This window comes from Rhinatrema bivittatum, chromosome 3, assembly GCF_901001135.1.
Source record: "Rhinatrema bivittatum chromosome 3, aRhiBiv1.1, whole genome shotgun sequence".
NCBI classification, from domain to species: Eukaryota; Metazoa; Chordata; class Amphibia; order Gymnophiona; family Rhinatrematidae; genus Rhinatrema; species Rhinatrema bivittatum.
Genome location: NC_042617.1, coordinates 292,251,484 through 292,268,372, shown reverse-complemented (window position 1 = coordinate 292,268,372; position 16,889 = coordinate 292,251,484). Strand labels below are relative to the sequence as shown.

The window sequence follows — 16,889 nt, the reverse complement described above, 5'->3', positions numbered from 1 at the left end:
TTCCCTTACCGGGATTGGATGAGGACAGTAGGGACATGTTAAATGGGGCAATCAGGGCCGAGTAGGTTGCTTTGGTTATAAGAGAGTTGAAATCCAGTAAGACTCCAGGGCTAGTTGGGTTCACAGCAAAATTTTGTAAGACATTTCAGTCATTTTTAGTGGGCCCACTAGTAGATATGTTCAATAATCTAGTGGGGGACGGAAAGTTGTCATCTGCTACTAATTCGGCAGGAATAACTTATTTTCATAAAGGAAGAGAGGCATGACACTTTGTGCGGATCTTACTGCCCAATCTCATTGATCAATATCGACCTAAAGATTCTAGCAAAGGTTTTGGCAAATAGATTGTGATGAGTAGTTCCAAGTTTGATCCATGGGGACCAATTTGGGTTCATACGAGGTAGACTTTACTCGTATAATGTCCAGAGAGTGTTCAACTCTGATGGGGAGGGTCAAACAGCAGCATACCCCTGCGGTTCTGTTGGCGGTAGATGCAGAAAAAGGTTTTGATAGGGTCCATTGGGAGTTTCTTTTTCGGGTCCTGGAAAGAATGCGGATCGGGGCTACTTTTATTACTTGGGTCCGGAAACTCTATGCAGGTCCACGTGCATGTATAAAAATAAATGGTGGTTATACTGAATCTTTTGAGGTCCAGAGGGGAATCAGGCAGGGGTGTCCTCTATTACCATTATTATTTGCATAATCGCTGGAGCCCTTTGCAGAGCGGGTTCGTAGAGAGGAAGAGATAAGAGGATTAACTACTGGAGACAACTGTTATAACATTTCTCGCTTTGCGGATGATCTGCTGTTTACCCTAATGGAGCTGAAGGCATCCTTGCAGAGGGTGCTGGAAGAAATGCATAGATACGGATTAATATCTGGCTTCAAAGTGAATGAAGACAAGTCCTAGATTTTAAATATTTCAATTTCCAATGAGGGGATGGTTAGATTAAAGGCCTTATTGCCATTTAAAGTCACCAATGAGTGGGTGAAGTATCTGGGAGTTCGTATAGGACCTGACGGGGACCAGTTTGAGTTAAATTATGGATGTTGATTAATAAGATATTTGGGGATTTAGACAAATTGGAACGGTTAAACCTTTCCTGGTTGGGGCGGATTTCTACAGTAAAAGTGAATGTCTTGCCCAGGCTGTGCTATTTTTCCAGACTTTCCTGATTAGCATTCCGACATGGATTCTGAAACTGGCAGGAAAAAAAAAAAGTTCAGTTTTATTTGGAGAAGACGCCCACCGAGAGTAGCTAGGGGAGTGTTGTTCCAGCCTAAAGTGAAGGGGAGTTTGGGAGTACCAAACCTAGAATGGTACTATGTGGCTTCTCATTTATGAGCTCTTATAGACTGGCATAGAGTACAAAATGTGAAATCTTGGGTTTGGCTTGAACAGGATTGGTCAGGGTATATTAATTTGGGCATGCAAGCTTGGCAAGGGGAGAGGGGGGGGACACATTTGGGTTGACACCATGTTCTAGGGTCACTTTTGATCTCTGGATGAAGTGGAGAATGGGGCTAGTGGGGGATCAGAATTTCTATTTTAGTTCATCTTTTCTGTTTCATAGGGATTTCCCACCGTGTAACACATTGGTGACTTTTTGGCGGTGGAGGGTATCCTTGGATATCTTAAATAGTTATTCATTGAGAGAGAAGGATCGATACCCCATGATGCAGTTTTTTCACTTCATGAATCAAAAGCAGGTCTTGTTGGACCTCAGGAAGGGGAAAACTTTATTGGAAGGTTTGTGTGAACAGGCGGACAAATTGATGAAACCAATCTCTAGATCAGAGCTTTCCAAACTTTTCATGTTGGTGACACACTTTTTAGACAAACATAATTTCGGGACACAGTAATTCAGTCTACTAGCAAACCAGAGGTTGTATGCAGTGTAACAAAGGAAAAAAGAAACATCACCCATCCTTATAAAACAAATCAAGAAATATAAAATCATCAGCAGTAAAACTGTACTAACAAAAAGAACATATTTCAAAACAGCTGATGAGTGGAATATCCAATAATTAAAAACTCATATAAAACATTTCCAGATACCAACAAAATATTTCAAAATAGCAGACACAAAGACCCAGTAATGAAAAATAATAAGGATACAAACATTTTTTTGCTCTGCATACCTGGGAACGTTTGATATCCAGGTGTCCTGAGATTGTTCTGAATTAGAAGGAGGAGGGGTGGTTTGCTTGGAACTTTCTCCTCTCTCAGTCACATACCAGCGCTCTCTCTCACACTGGCTCTCAATGACACACCTATACACACATGCTCTCAGTACTCACATATACACATGTTTTTTCTCTCTCACTTATATAGGCTCTTAATTACACATTTACACACATGCTGTCTATCTTTTCACGCTTACAGACACACAGGCTTTCAATCACACACATACATGCTGTCTTTTTCTCTCACACACAGACTCTCATTCACATGCTTACAAACATGTCCTCTCTTTCTCTCATTTACACACAGGCTCTCAATCACATACTCACATGCTCCCTCACCTAAATCAGCTCTCAATCACACACAGACACACATGGTCTCTCTCTCTCATTTACACACAGGCTCTCAATCACATACTCACATGCTCCATCACCTAAACCAGCTCTCAATCACACACAGACACACATGATCTCTCTCTTACTTATACACACAGGCTCTTAATCATACATACACATGATTTCTCTCACACACAAAGGATCTCAATCATACACACATACTCTTTCACACAAACAGGTTTTCAATCACAAACTTACACATACAGGTTCCCAATGGTAAACTTACATTCATGCTCTCTCTCTCTCTCACAGGCAGGCTCTCAATCACAGACATACTCTCTTTCACATGTACAGGATCTCAATCATTCACATACATGCAATCTCTCACTCTCTCATACACACACACAGGGCCCCGCGGCCCGGAAGAGGAAGTGGATAGTATCGGGTGAGTGCGCGGCAAGAAGAGGCCACGCTAGTGCGCTCGGCATCGGCCCGAAGAAAAGAAGACTGCAGCGCGGCTCGGAGGAAAATGTTCAACCGCGGCCGATGGGACTCCGCCTCCGCGAGGGCTGAAAATGAAGAGGTTAGCGTTGGGAGGAGGCTGCTGCTGCCGCGAGTTCCCGGGGGGGGGTGAGAGAGAGTGAATGCGCTCATTCACTCTCTCTCCCCCCCCCCCCCGGGAACTCGCGGCAGCAGCAGCCTCCTCCCAACGCTAACCTCTTCATTTTCAGCGGAGGCGGAGTCCCATCGGCCGCGGTTGAACATTTTCCTCCGAGCCGCGCTGCAGTCTTCTTTTCTTCGGGCCGATGCCGAGCGCACTAGCGTGGCCTCTTCTTGCCGCGCACTCACCCGATACTATCCACTTCCTCTTCCGGGGGGGGGGGGGAAGAAGAGAGCACGCCGGTGCCGCTGACTCCAGCTGTCCTGCCGCGTTCCGCCCGGGCGGAGGAGGACCGGGGAGCAGCTGGGTCAGCGGGAAAGTGTGGCGATACTTGTCTGCGAGCCAGATGCAGCATATCTGGCTCGGAGCCATGGGTTCCCGGTCCCTGCACTTGCCGGTGTGTCACGTGCACCGGGCTTGCGCGACACACCGGCACACCTCAGGCGACACAGTAAAGTGTCGCGACACACACTTTGGAAAGCTCTGCTCTAGATTATATGGGATACTAAACGGAGACCTTAATACACAGCCAGCCCATGACAAGGCCTGGGAGAAGGATCTAGGACAAAATCTGGGTGAGGAGGTTTGGGGTCTGTTTCTTAGATACTCAATGCACAATTAAACTCTGGAATTTGTTGCCAGAGGATGTGGTTAGTGCAGTTAGTATAGCGGTGTTTAAAAAAGGATTGGATAAGTTCTTGGAGGAGAAGTCCATTACCTGCTATTTAGTTCACTTAGAGAATAGCCACTGCCATTAGCAACGGTAACATGGAATAGACTTAGTTTTTGGGTACTTGCCAGGTTCTTATGGTCTGGATTGGCCACTGTTGGAAACAGGATGCTGGGCTTGATGGACCCTTGGTCTGACCCAGTATGGCATGTTCTTATGTTCTTAAAAATGTTCAGTCTCTACTAAAATAATGGAGGCAGGTTATAAAGTATTATATAGATGGCATTTGACCCCCAAGAAATTGCATTGAATGTACCCGAAGATTGAAGACCGCTGTTGGAGGAGTTGTGGAGTTAAAGGAACGTTCTTTCATATGTGGTGGGGCTGTATTGTGATGAGAATCCTCCTCCCACATTTTCCTTATTTCTTCACTCTAACTGGCACTGGGGTGAATAGGGATCCTAAATAGTTTCTTCTGGGGATTAATGATGGGAGCCTTTCTGAGAACAACAACAAGCTGTTTAATCAGCTGGTGTTGGCCACAAAGTGTGAGGTGGCCTATAAATGGAGGGAGGCTGATGTCCCGAACATTTCTGCCATCAAGATGAGGTTGCATTGGGTATATATTATGGGGAAATTAACGGCAATTAAGCATAAGCATTTTAAAGGATTCCAAAAGATTTGGGAGCCATGTTGTAAGTGGGTGGATTCCTTTGAGAAACTTGGGTGTTAGGGTCTATGTTGCCTCCCTGAGTGGAGGTTGTGGGATTTATAAACAGGGTATCATATGGACCTAATGACATTTATTCTAGCATGATATGTAGTAACTTCCTTAGATTGTCAATCTCGCTCACTTGTTGCGTGAGTAAAGGGGAGGGTGAGTTGGGGGCTTGTATTTAACAATATGATGCTAAGATATGATTGTTTAGTTTTTGTATTTGTAATCACTTTTGGTGATGCTTTTTGATTAGCATTTGTATATCTGTGGTTTTATGACTGAATAAAGAAAATTTAAATTGGAAAAAAAAGTATCAAAATCATAATACAATTTACAAATCAGAATTACCTCTACTATAACTTTTTTTTTGTGCATGGTATTCTGCCTGATTGAGTCCTGGCATTGGGTCTTTGGCAGCCTTAGTGAATGTTTGTGAAAAAGATTTGATGGAAAATCAATCTGGGGCGCAAAACTTTCTTTGTACCAGAGTCGTTTTTTCTTTCAAAGTAAAACCACAAGCTTCCCTTTGTGGCAAGTGAGCCCAGCCTTAAATTCCCCTGTTACAAGGAAAAAAGAAACTATATTAGAGATGGTGATTCTGATCCGGCCCTTTCACACACAATTTTCTTGGTTTTTTGGGGGGTTATTTTCTCTCACACAAGCATAACCAGTCTCCTTGCAGTCCCTTCTGGCCCCCCAGCACAGCTCTCGCTCACTCGATTCAGCTCCACACTTCTTCAAAACTTCTATTAAGGCCCATAGAGCCCAGCTTCCAACTCCAGTATCTTCAACTCTCAAAAACTCCCCCTGGTGCCTTATGGGAGGCAATTTTATACCCCCAGATTGTCCATTTCCTTTAGGGGAAGAATCACCCTGCCACTCAGCTAAAACACATGCCCACACCCTCTGTACTTCCTCTGAACAGCTCTGCCCCTGCTCTCACAGAAGATCCCAAAAAATGAGATGCACAGCAGTGACTTATTTTTTTAAGAGATACTGGAGATGGAGGTGTTTGTACATTTTCCATCCTGGCTGCCACACTCCCTTACTCCTGCATGGCCCAAACATGGTTTCTCGTCCTACCTTCCAGAGTAGCCTTGTTCCTCTTCACTGGCCTCCACAGCATGGGTCAGGTGGGCGGACAGACAGTGGCCTCACTTCTTTGGCAGTGGGTAGGTGTTCTGCCCACTGCCAAAACACAGGTCAAGCAGGACTCTTGTTTTCTTCAGCAGCTGGCGGGAGGAGCTCCACTAGCCAGCACAGGACAGGCGGCTGGTGGCCACCTCGTATCTTCAGTGGCTGGTGAGATGAGTTGCATCATGAATTTTATTTATTTATTTATTTATTTTTAAACTCTCAGGCCTGGCGCTGAAGTGACTGCACGCAAGCTTTGAAAATTCGTTTGGTGCTTTAAGCATATGGAAGCTTTCCTGTCTGTTTCTGGAGCCTTGACCTGCAGCTAATTCATGAAGAAAAGCAAATTTTTCCACAGCTAGAAAGGTTTCAGTTTGGTGATCCGGTGTAACCCAGCTAAAAATCACCACTGAAGGTGCAGCTGGATTATGATGGGGAGGGGGGTCATCCGAGAGACATCCCCCCCCCCCTTAATGATACCACTGCCGAGCTCCTTCACTGTGGCGACCGTAGAGTCCCGCAAAAGCATCTGTAGGTACAGACACAGATAAAGGTGGTGGCCTGCTGTAAAAGAAGCATCGAGAATAGTGGCAGGAGATCCTTGAGGAGGATACAACTCCTTTCGAGGTGGCCTGGGGGGGACGGACACGGACTCTTTGTTATTAGCTAAATAGAGTTAGGGATAGGAATGGAGAGAGACAAGACAGTTTAATAACTACTGGAATCCACAGCTAACAGACACACAAGGCATTCTGGGAATTGCTGGAGCAGAAAAAGGGGTGGAGGGGGGGGGGGGGAGAGAGAGAGAATCATCCACCTGGGGGAAATTGACCTGCCTAGGAACCAAGTTGCTACACAATTCAAGAGGACTCCTCCGATTTCCTGGAAGGTCTTAATCGGCTGCCAAGGACAGTGGTGTTTTCTGAGGTGTTACTTGTGTACGGCAGAGGGGAAGGCAGGTGATCCTGCATAAGGATCTTCAGCGGATGGCCATGGCCTTCAGAAGAGGTGAGCGAGGTGGGCATTGCCTAAGGGGGGGGGGGGGACAACTCTCTCTCTATCCCTGCAGGCCAGCCAGAACTTCAGAGGGGGAGACCTGTGACGGTTTATGGAAAGGCTTGGCTTTCTTGGAGGGATAAAGAACTGCCTGAGAAGGAAACTGTGGTCTGATGGGAGCGGTACACGTTGTACATAGACAAGTGTTTAAACTAGGTGAGAGAGTGTGCTGGACAGAAGCTGATTTTAATCAGGTTGCCACTGCCTTCCCCACACTGCTTAGCAAACAAGATAAATGGAAAACACACAAAGGTGTGGGAATCCCACAAAGCTACCTGTAAAGAACAGAGAAGACAGTATGGGTAGGCATGACGACATACTCTTCATTGCTTTATCTACTTTCTGTATCTGGAAGGCTAGGAGCACAAACGTTCATTCATTGCCTGGGTAATAAAATCATAAGAACATAAGAAAATGCCATACTGGGTCAGACCAAGGGTCCATCAAGCCCAGCATCCTGTTTCCAACAGTGGCCAATCCAGGCCATAAGAACCTGGCAAGTACCCAAAAACTAAGTCTATTCCATGTTATCGTTGCTAATGGCAGTGGCTATTCTCTAAGTGAACTTAATAGCAGGTAATGGACTTCTCCTCCAAGAACTTATCCAATCCTTTTTTAAATACAGCTATACTAACTGCACTAACCACATCCTCTGGCAACAAATTCCAGAGTTTAATTGTGCGTTGAGTAAAAAAGAACTTTCTCCGATTAGTTTTAAATGTGCCCCATGCTAACTTCATGGAGTGCCCCCTAGTCTTTCTACTATCCGAAAGAGTAAATAACCGATTCACATCTACCCGTTCTAGACCTCTCATGATTTTAAACACCTCTATCATATCCCCCCTCAGTCGTCTCTTCTCCAAGCTGAAAAGTCCTAACCTCTTTAGTCTTTCCTCATAGGGGAGTTGTTCCATTCCCCTTATCATTTTGGTAGCCCTTCTCTGTACCTTCTCCATCGCAATTATATCTTTTTTGAGATGCGGCGACCAGAATTGTACACAGTATTCAAGGTGCGGTCTCACCATGGAGCGATACAGAGGCATTATGACATTTTCCGTTTTATTTACCATTCCTTTTCTAATAATTCCCAGCATTCTGTTTGCTTTTTTGACTGCCGCAGCACACTGAACCGACTATTTCAATGTGTTATCCACTATGACACCTAGATCTCTTTCTTGGGTTGTAGAGTCCCTAACAGCATAGGCAGATTTGGATTTTGTCACAGGCCCTTGGGGTGGTAGGTCTCATGAAGGATACAATCATACCAGGCCATAGTTTGTGCAGAATGGGTAGGATAGAAGGAGCAAGGCATAGCACTTGTAAAAAAAACAACAACATTAAAGCAATGGATAAGCAGGGTTATGGGGAGAGGAGGAATCGCTTATAGGTTATTTTGAAAAGGGGGGGTGGCACTTCATTCGTATCAGTATGATGTCCAGCACAGACAGACAGAAAGAGATTGCAGTAAAAAAAAAAGGAGGTGCTACTGCTGGGATGTTTTTAATCTGCCAGTCGTCAATCGGAGCATCCCTTCTGTAGAACAGAATGTAGGGAAATTCTGGACTCCCTTCAAGAGGCTTTCCTTATTCAGCTGGTAGCAGAATCAAGGAAGTTGCTGGGCAAAACGATGTTCCAGGCAAGGGTTCCCTTTCCCTTTGTGTGCTTGCAGAATCGCAGGCTGATTCTAAAGGGCAGCAGGGTGCCCTCTAACTTGTCACCCACTCCTTGCATCAGCCCTGAACTGAATCTACAAAAAAAGGAGGCCTGGGTACTTACAAATGGGGAAAGATTTAAGATAGTAATGACGGCACGTAAAGACCAGATGGTCCATCCAGTCTGCCCAGCAACTTGCTCATGGTAGTAACGTCACCCTTTACAGATTGCCCCCCATGCATTTTGTTAAAGGTAATAACTGCCGCTCCGTGCAGGTTATCCCCATGCAGAAATGTTACACCATCCCTTTCTTCAAGCCTTTAGGGATCTGCAGTGATTGTCCCATGCCAGTTTGAATTCATGAACTGCCCTCGTCTTCACCACCTCTTTTGGGAGAGCATCCCGGCATCCACCACCCTCTCCATGATGAAATATTTCCTGATATTGGTTCTGAGCCTCCCCCCCCCCCCCACTGGAGGTCTACTGTTTCCAGTGGAAAAGGTTTGACGTTTGAGCATCGTTAATACCTGTCAGGGATCTGAAGGTCTGTATCATATCTCCCCTGCACCTCCTTTCCTCCAGGGTGTAAGTATTTACATCCTTCAACCTCTCCTCGTAGGCCTTCTGAAACAGACACACCCCCATCATTTTGATCGCCTCTCTATTCTTTTTGAGATACTATCTGCAGTACTGAACACAGTACTTCAGGTGAGGCCTCACAAAGGACCTCTACAGGGGCAACATCACCTCCTTTTTCTTACTGGTTAATCCTCTTTCTATGCAGCCCAGCATTCTTCTGGCTTTAGCTATCACCTTGTCACATTGTTTCACTACCTTCAGATCACCAGACACATCATCTCAAGGACCCTTTGTTCCTTGCACATTAGTCTTCCGCCCCTTCCCCTTCCCCCCACCCCAACTCGCATACAGCTCTTTTGGATTGCTGCACCCCAGATGCAGGACTCTGCACTTCATGGCATTGAATCCCAGCTGCCAAATCTTCGACCACTCTTCCAAGTTTTCTTAAATCACTTTTCATTCTCTCTACTCTTTCAGGCCCGTCCACTCTTTTGCAGATCTTAGTATCGTTCACCCGAAGGCGAACTTTCCCTTCTAACCCCTCCGCAATGTCGCTCACAAAGATATAAACAGAACCAATCCCAAAACCGATCCACGAGGTACTCCACTTAGCACCATGCTTGCATCAGAGACTGTTCTGTTTACCATTACGCATTGTTTTTCCTTTCAGTCATCCCGTTAGTAAACATCTCCACCGCTTTGGCACCCACTTCTCCAAGCTTCTCATTTTATTCACGAGCCTCCTATGCAGGACTATATCAAAAGCTTTGTTTGTGTTGTCACAGTAAGTGGTCACTTGAGCTCCGGTGATCTCCAGGCAGTGTATGCTTTAATATAAGTGCAAAGGCTGAGAGAGGCCACAGAAAGGAAAGGCTCCGGGCCTTCAGGAAGACTGACAGGGTTTGAAGATCTTGAGGCCACAGAACAGTAGGCTAAACTAAAAAGAGCTGTGGTAAGCCTATGTTTTGGTATGAAATCTTCTTGTGTAGCTTGTATTGGGACCGTGGACCTCAGCTGTTGCCCTACGAAGTATTGTGCCCAGCTGGAGTTGCAGATTCACCAGGTCAATCTGAAAGAGTCCGGTCTCAGTTTTACTCCCACTACATGCATGGAGATAGTTCCTGCTCTGCTCAGGAAATCAGAATTGCGTCTGTATGCATGGAACGGGAGTAAAACGGGACTAGATTGGACTCTTGAGTTGACCTGGGCAGGCAGGCACCCTCCAAGCTCTAGGCCTGGCAGTTGCCTGCGTCGTTTGTTCATTGGTATCCATGAATGCCTCTCATTCACCAGCCCTAGCACCGGGTCTCTTGGCCGCATTTCATGAAAGATAAAACTGGGGCTGGCTTGCCTGACAGGGCACCTTGCAATTCTGAGGGCAGTGACCTCCAAGGGTCTGGCTGTGCTTCAGAGGGGGGTGAACTATAGCCATTCTTGTCGCACACAAGCCTTGCCCAGTCAAGGAAGCCAGAAAGAACCTTATGCTGCTAATGGCCCGTGTCCAGTTACAACCCGAGATTGTACTTGCGGCTAGATTTCCCTGATGAATTTCTCCCCTGAGGGGCAAGCTGGAGGGGGGAAGGAAAGCTAAATAGGAAGTAGGGATTGGAGAATTGCTGCTTTTAATCTAGGGCTGGGTTTCCCATCAGCTGGGCCGTGGAAAAGTCACCACTGCATGATTCTCAGATCCAGGCCAACACCTGGGCTCTTTTTTTTTTTTTATTTTTTTTTTTCAGCACCTCCCAGCAAGAAGAGGAGAGACCACAGGTGGCTCTTTAAATGTGAAAGCATTTGTAATTATGCATGACTATTCTTCTTCCTCGCTGCAGCCCGAGCCCCAGAGTGTGGTAATTAATGGGCAGCATGCAGGGCCTGGATAGCTGGGCCCTGCTTTGTGCAGCACACAGCACCTCCTCATCTTCCTTGTCTTGAGCCGCCTCCTTTGAATCCTTCCATCTTCTGCCCTCTCTCCAGGTTGAATGAGATGGGGAGCGCATGCAGAATGTGACTCTCTCTAAGGGGTTGGGGGAGCAGCAGCAATGGAAGTGCTCTGATAGCCACTGACTGACTGACTGACTGACTGAGCCCGTCTCTCATCTCCTGCACTTGTACGTAGAGAGAGCTGGCCTATCGTGATGAGCTTGTATGTCTCCGTCCCCTTCCTCTCTTTGTTTTAAAAATTGGAAGACAGGCTGGTGGGGCTTTGAGTGCTTTCTTAGATCTCCTTTTGGACACATGAGTCTTAGCTAAATTTGCACTGCCTGCTCCCTGGAGACTGATGTGCCACACATTTTTGTTAATGTAGATGTGACTTGGGCGTGAAAAAGTTGGGAAACATAGGCTCCAGGGTACATGCTATGTTGCTGAATACTGATGTCCCATGGATATAACCTGCCATTTGAAAACTCTCTTGCATGACTCTTGGACCTTTCCTGTCTCTTGACCTTTTATAGCAGTCATCTTCACCACCACTACCACCACCCTGTTCCCCCATACCCACTTTATTTAATGGGGAAAGTTGCAGGTAACTATGCAAGTGTACAAAACTTGAGGCCATATGAAGTTGCCCTACAAGGTGCTACATTTTCTGTTAATCACCCTTTTAATTCAGACACACAGTTACTGCATAATAGCAATATGCCTGACCTCAACACAAGATTGGCTAGTTAGTGTGAAGCGATGTCATATAACTAGCTTCCAATATCAGGCCACAGATTTTCAATTGTAATTTTAACTGAGTTAAGGCGCACCTTCCTGGTTGCTTTTTCCATTCTTAGGTTTCTCAAAACGAGCAGTAAAATATTTTTCTAAGAAAAGTCTTTGCTAGTCATATTTAAAAATGGCTGCCAGTGGCACATGTCCCATTCTCTCAGCATGCAGCCACGCCTCTCCTGCTACATTCTGGAATCTGAGATCCTATTGATTAAACAATAGTGATGAGTGAGGGAGGGGGTCTGGGCATATTGCAGACGCTCTGTGCAGCAATAGGGAAAGAAGCAGAGGCAGCCCATACTTGAGTGGGACTGATCAATAAATGCAAATTTTCTGAATGAAATCTAGAAAATTATTTCTGGGGTGACTTATAGATATGTCAAAGAAGAGGTGGTAATTTTCTTTATAAAGAAAAGTACAGAGTCAGAGCCAGCAGCGGCCTCCGCTGAACACTTTTTCCCAATGGGGAAAATGAAGCAAATTCAAAGAGATTCCAAGTTGGTGACCTGGTAGAAAGTTGACATCAATAGCCTCCAACTACAAGAAAGAAAAGAAATCGTGGAGGGAAGGCAGGGCAGAGTGCAAGAAAAAAGTGAGCAGATAGAGGGCAGAAGGAAACTATTCTGCACCACTTATTTTTGGGACCTACCAGCCACCACTGTTGGAACTATAAGTCCATAAATGCATGGAGGGGGTGGGGCAGCCGGGTGGCGTTTAAAACCAGAACTGGCCTGACTTGTCCGCATCATATGGAGCAAGCTGGTAGTCTTGAAGCTGTGCATTCTTGTGTAACTGTCTCTTGTTTCTCACCCAGGTCTGATGAACCACTTGATGGAATAATGGCCAAGTTCTAGTCTCTGTCGCACAAGCAACTTTCAGACGGCCTTGGACTTGAGATAGAAGATGAGGTTGATATGGAAACGCCGGAGCCCTTTGAAGCTTGTAGTAGTGGGTGTGGTGTTTGTGATCTTTCTTTTTATCATGCACAAGGATGTCGGGGCCAGAAACCAGGAGGACCCCTGGCTGCGAAACATTGTTGAGAGGAAGGACCAAGTTATCGACATGATGATGGGAGCTGTGAACAACATCAGAGACTCAATGCCCAAGCTGCAGATTAATGCGCCCATCCAGCAGTGGGAAGAGCCTGTAGAGAAGAGCAAGTCCTGCCTTCCAGGATACTACACCACGGCAGAGTTAAAGCCGTTCATGGAACGGCCGCCACAAGACTCCAACCTGCCAGGAGCAGATGGAAAAGCTTTCAAGAAGGAGCAATGGACATCAGAGGAGACCAAGGAAAAGGATCGTGGCTTTGAGAAACACTGCTTCAATGCCTTTGCCAGCGACCGAATCTCACTCCAAAGAACCTTGGGACCAGACAGCAGGCCTCCAGAGTAAGCTTCTTCCTGCTTTCTAAATGCTCAGGTTTTTAAATAGAAGCATGCAATAAAAAGGCAGCTAAAGGCCAAGAAGCTGATCTACTCTTCTCATTTTCTCTTCTTACTGCAAATTTGCGGATGATACAAAATTATTCAGAGTAGTTAAATCACAAGCAGACTGTGATACATTCCAGGAGGACCTTGCAAGACTTAAAGATTGGGCATCCAAATGACAGATGAAACTTAATGTGAACAAGTGCAAGGTGTTGCACATAGGGAAAAATAACCCATGCTATAGTTACACAATGTTAGGTTCCATATTAGGTGCTACCACCCAGGAAAAAGATCTAGGCATCATAGTGGATAATACTTTAAAATCTTTAGCTCAGTGTGCTGCAGCAGTCAAAAAAGCAAATAGTACGTTAGGAATTATTAAGAAGGGAATGGTTAATAAAACGGAAAATGTCATAATGCCTCTATATCGCTCCATGGTGAGACCACACCTTGAATACTGTGTACAATTCTGGTTGCCGCATCTCAAAAAAGATATAATTGCGATGGAGAAGATACAGAGAAGGGCTACCAAAATGATAAAGGGGATGGAATAGCTTCCCTATGAGGAAAGGCTGAAGAGGTTAGGGCTGTTCAGCTTGGAGAAGAGACGACTGAGGGGGGATATGATAGAGGTCTTTAAGTTCATGAGAGGTCTTGAACGAGTAGATGTGACTCTGTTATTTTCACTTTCGAATAATAAAAGGACTAGGGGGCATTCTATGAAGTTAGCAAGTAGCACATTTAAGACTAATCGGAGAAAATTCTTTTTCACTCAACGCACAATAAAGCTCTGGAATTTGTTGCCAGAGGATGTGGTTAGTGCAGTTAGTGTAGCTGGGTTCAAAAAAGGTTTGGATAAGTTCTTGGAGGAGAAGTCCATTAATGGCTATTAATCAATTTTACTTAGGGAATAGCCACTGCTATTAATTGCATCAGTGGCATGGGATCTTCTTAGTGTTTGGGTAATTGCCAGGTTCTTGTGGCCTGGTTTTGGCCTCTGTTGGAAACAGGATGCTGGGCTTGATGGACCCTTGGTCTGACCCAGCATGGCAATTTCTTATGTTATGTTCCAGATGCTTCTTTACCTCCAACTTTATCCTCACTTCCCTGCAACTAAGGATCCTCTTTGCTTATCCCATGTTTTATTAAATTCTGTGGCTGTTTTTGTCACCATCTCCACAGGGAGGCTTTCATGCATCCATCCCTTTCTGTGAAGAAATGCTTTCTAATGTTACTCCTTTCAGCATCATGTTTAAACCCTTTGTTCTAGAACTTACTTTCCAATGAAACTTTTTTTTTTTTTTTACTCTTCAGCATTAATTATATCTTTGAACATAAGAAATTGCCATTCTGGGTCAGACCAAGGGTCCATCAAGCCCAGCATCCTGTTTCCAACAGAGGCCAAACCAGGCCACAAGAACCTGGCAATTACCCAAACACTAAGAAGATCCCATGCTACTGATGCAATTAATAGCAGTAGCTATTCCCTAAGTAAACTTGATTAATAACAGTTAATGGACTTGATTAATAGCAGTTAATGGACTTCTCTTCCACGAATTTAACCAAACTGCACTAACCAGTAACCACATCCTCTGGCAACAAATTCCAGAGCTTAATTGTGTGTTGAGTGAAAAAGAATTTTCTCCGAATAGTCTTAAATGTGCTACTTGCTAACTTCATGGAATGCCCCTAGGTCGTTCTTCTATTATTCAAAAGTGTAAATAACAGATTCACATTTACTCATTCAAGACCTCTCATGATCTTAAAGACCTCTATCATATCCCCCCTCAGCCATCTCTTCTCCAAGCTGAACAGCCCTAATCTCTTCAGCCTTTCCTCATAGGGGAGCTGTTCCATCCCTTTTATCATTTTGGTTGCCCTTCTCTGTATCGTCTCCATCGCAACTATATCTTTTTTGAGATGCGGCGACCAGAATTGTACATAGAATTCAAGGTGGGGTTTCACCATGGAGCGAAATAGAGGCATTATGACATTTTCCGTTTTATTCACCATTCCCTTCCTAATAATTCCTAACATTGTTTGCTTTTTTACTGCTGCAGCACACTGAGCCGGCGATTTTAAAGTATTATCCACTATGATGCCTAGATCTTTTTCCTGGGTGGTAGCTCCTAATATGAAACCTAACATCGTGTAACTACAGCAAGGGTTATTTTTCCCTATATGCAACACCTTGCACTTGTCCACATTACATTTCATCTGCCATTTGGATGCTCAATCTTCCAGTCTTGCAAGGTCCTCCTGTAATGTATCACAATCCGCTTGTGATTTAACTACTCTGAATAATTTTGTATCATCCACAAATTTGATAACTTCACTTGTCGTATTCTTCAGATGGATCCTTCTTCCAATTTTTGAAGGATGTTTTTTTTGTCTAAAATAGTCTAAAATGTATATAGCACTGGTCCAAGTACAGATCCCTGAGGCACTCCACTGTTTACCTTTTTCCACTGAGAAAATTGACCATTTAATCCTACTTTCTGTTTAGTGTCTTTTAACCAGTTTATAATCCACGAAAGGACATCGCCTCCTATCCCATGACATTTTAGTTTTCTTAGAAGCCTCTCATGAGGGACTTTGTCAAACGCCTTCTGAAAATCTAAATACACTACATCTACTGGTTCACCTTTATCCACATGTTTATTAACCCCTTCAAAAAAATGAAGCAGATTTGTTGGGCAAGACTTCCCTCGGGTAAATTCATGTGACTGTGTTCCATAAAACCATGTCTTTCTATATGCTCTACGATTTTGATCTTGAGAATAGTTTCCACTATTTTTCCCGGCACTGAAGTCAGGCTCACCCGGATCGCCCTTGGAGCCTTTTTTAAATATTGGGGTTGCATTGGTCACCCTCCAGTCTTCAGGTCCAGCTGATTTGCTACTCTTTAGTTTGTCAATCTGGCCTACTACATCTTCCAGATTCACGGTGATTTCGTTCAGTTCGTCTGACTCATCACCCCTGAAAACCATCTCCGGAACTGGTATCTCCCCAACATCCTCATTAGTAAACACGGAAGCAAAGAATTCATTTAGTCTTTCTGCCATGGCCTTATCTTCCCTAAGAGCCCCTTTAACCCCTCGGTCATATAATGGTCCAACAGACTCCCTCACAGGTTTCTTGCTTCGGATATATTTAAAAGAGTTTTTATTATGTGTTTTTGCCTCTATGGCCAACTTCATTTCAAATTCTCTCTTCGCCTGTCTTATCAATGTTTTACACTTAACTTGACAATGCTTATGTTTTATCCTATTTTCTTCAGATGGATCCTTCTTCCAATTTTTGAAGGATGGGTTTTTTTTGTCTAAAATAGCCTCTTTCACCTCACCTTTTAACCATGATGGTAATTGTTTTGCCTGCCTTTCTTCCACCTTTATTAATGTGTGGAATACATATGGACTGCGCCTCTAGGATGGTATTTTTAAACAATGTCCATGCCTGTTGAACACTTTTAACCTTTTGCAGCTGCACCTTTCAGTTTTTTTCTGTTTCCCTCATTTTATCAAAGTTTCCCTTTTTTTGAAAGTTTAGGGCTAGAGCTGAAGATTTACTTATTGTCCCCCTTCCAGTTATTAGTTTAAATTGATCATGTTATGATCACTGTTGCCAAGTGGCCCCACCACCGTTACCTCTCTCATCAAATCCTGCGTTCCACTAAGAATAAAATCTAAAATAGCTCCCTCTCTTGTTGGTTCCTGAACCAATTGCTCCATGAAGCAGTCATTTATTACATCCAGG

At 44.5% G+C, this 16,889-nt stretch overlaps 1 protein-coding gene across 3 annotated transcripts in view; it reads left to right on the top strand.

The window, feature by feature from the left end:
* Positions 1 to 16,889, top strand: part of GALNT6 (polypeptide N-acetylgalactosaminyltransferase 6) — a 98,745-nt gene that overhangs the window by 19,958 nt on the left and 61,898 nt on the right. For all 3 annotated transcript variants that reach the window (XM_029594965.1, XM_029594964.1, XM_029594966.1), the window contains exon 2: positions 12,518 to 13,094. In XM_029594965.1, the coding sequence (XP_029450825.1) occupies positions 12,607 to 13,094 (488 nt within the window). In that variant the 5' untranslated portion in view covers positions 12,518 to 12,606. The remainder of the gene's footprint in view (positions 1 to 12,517; positions 13,095 to 16,889) is intronic.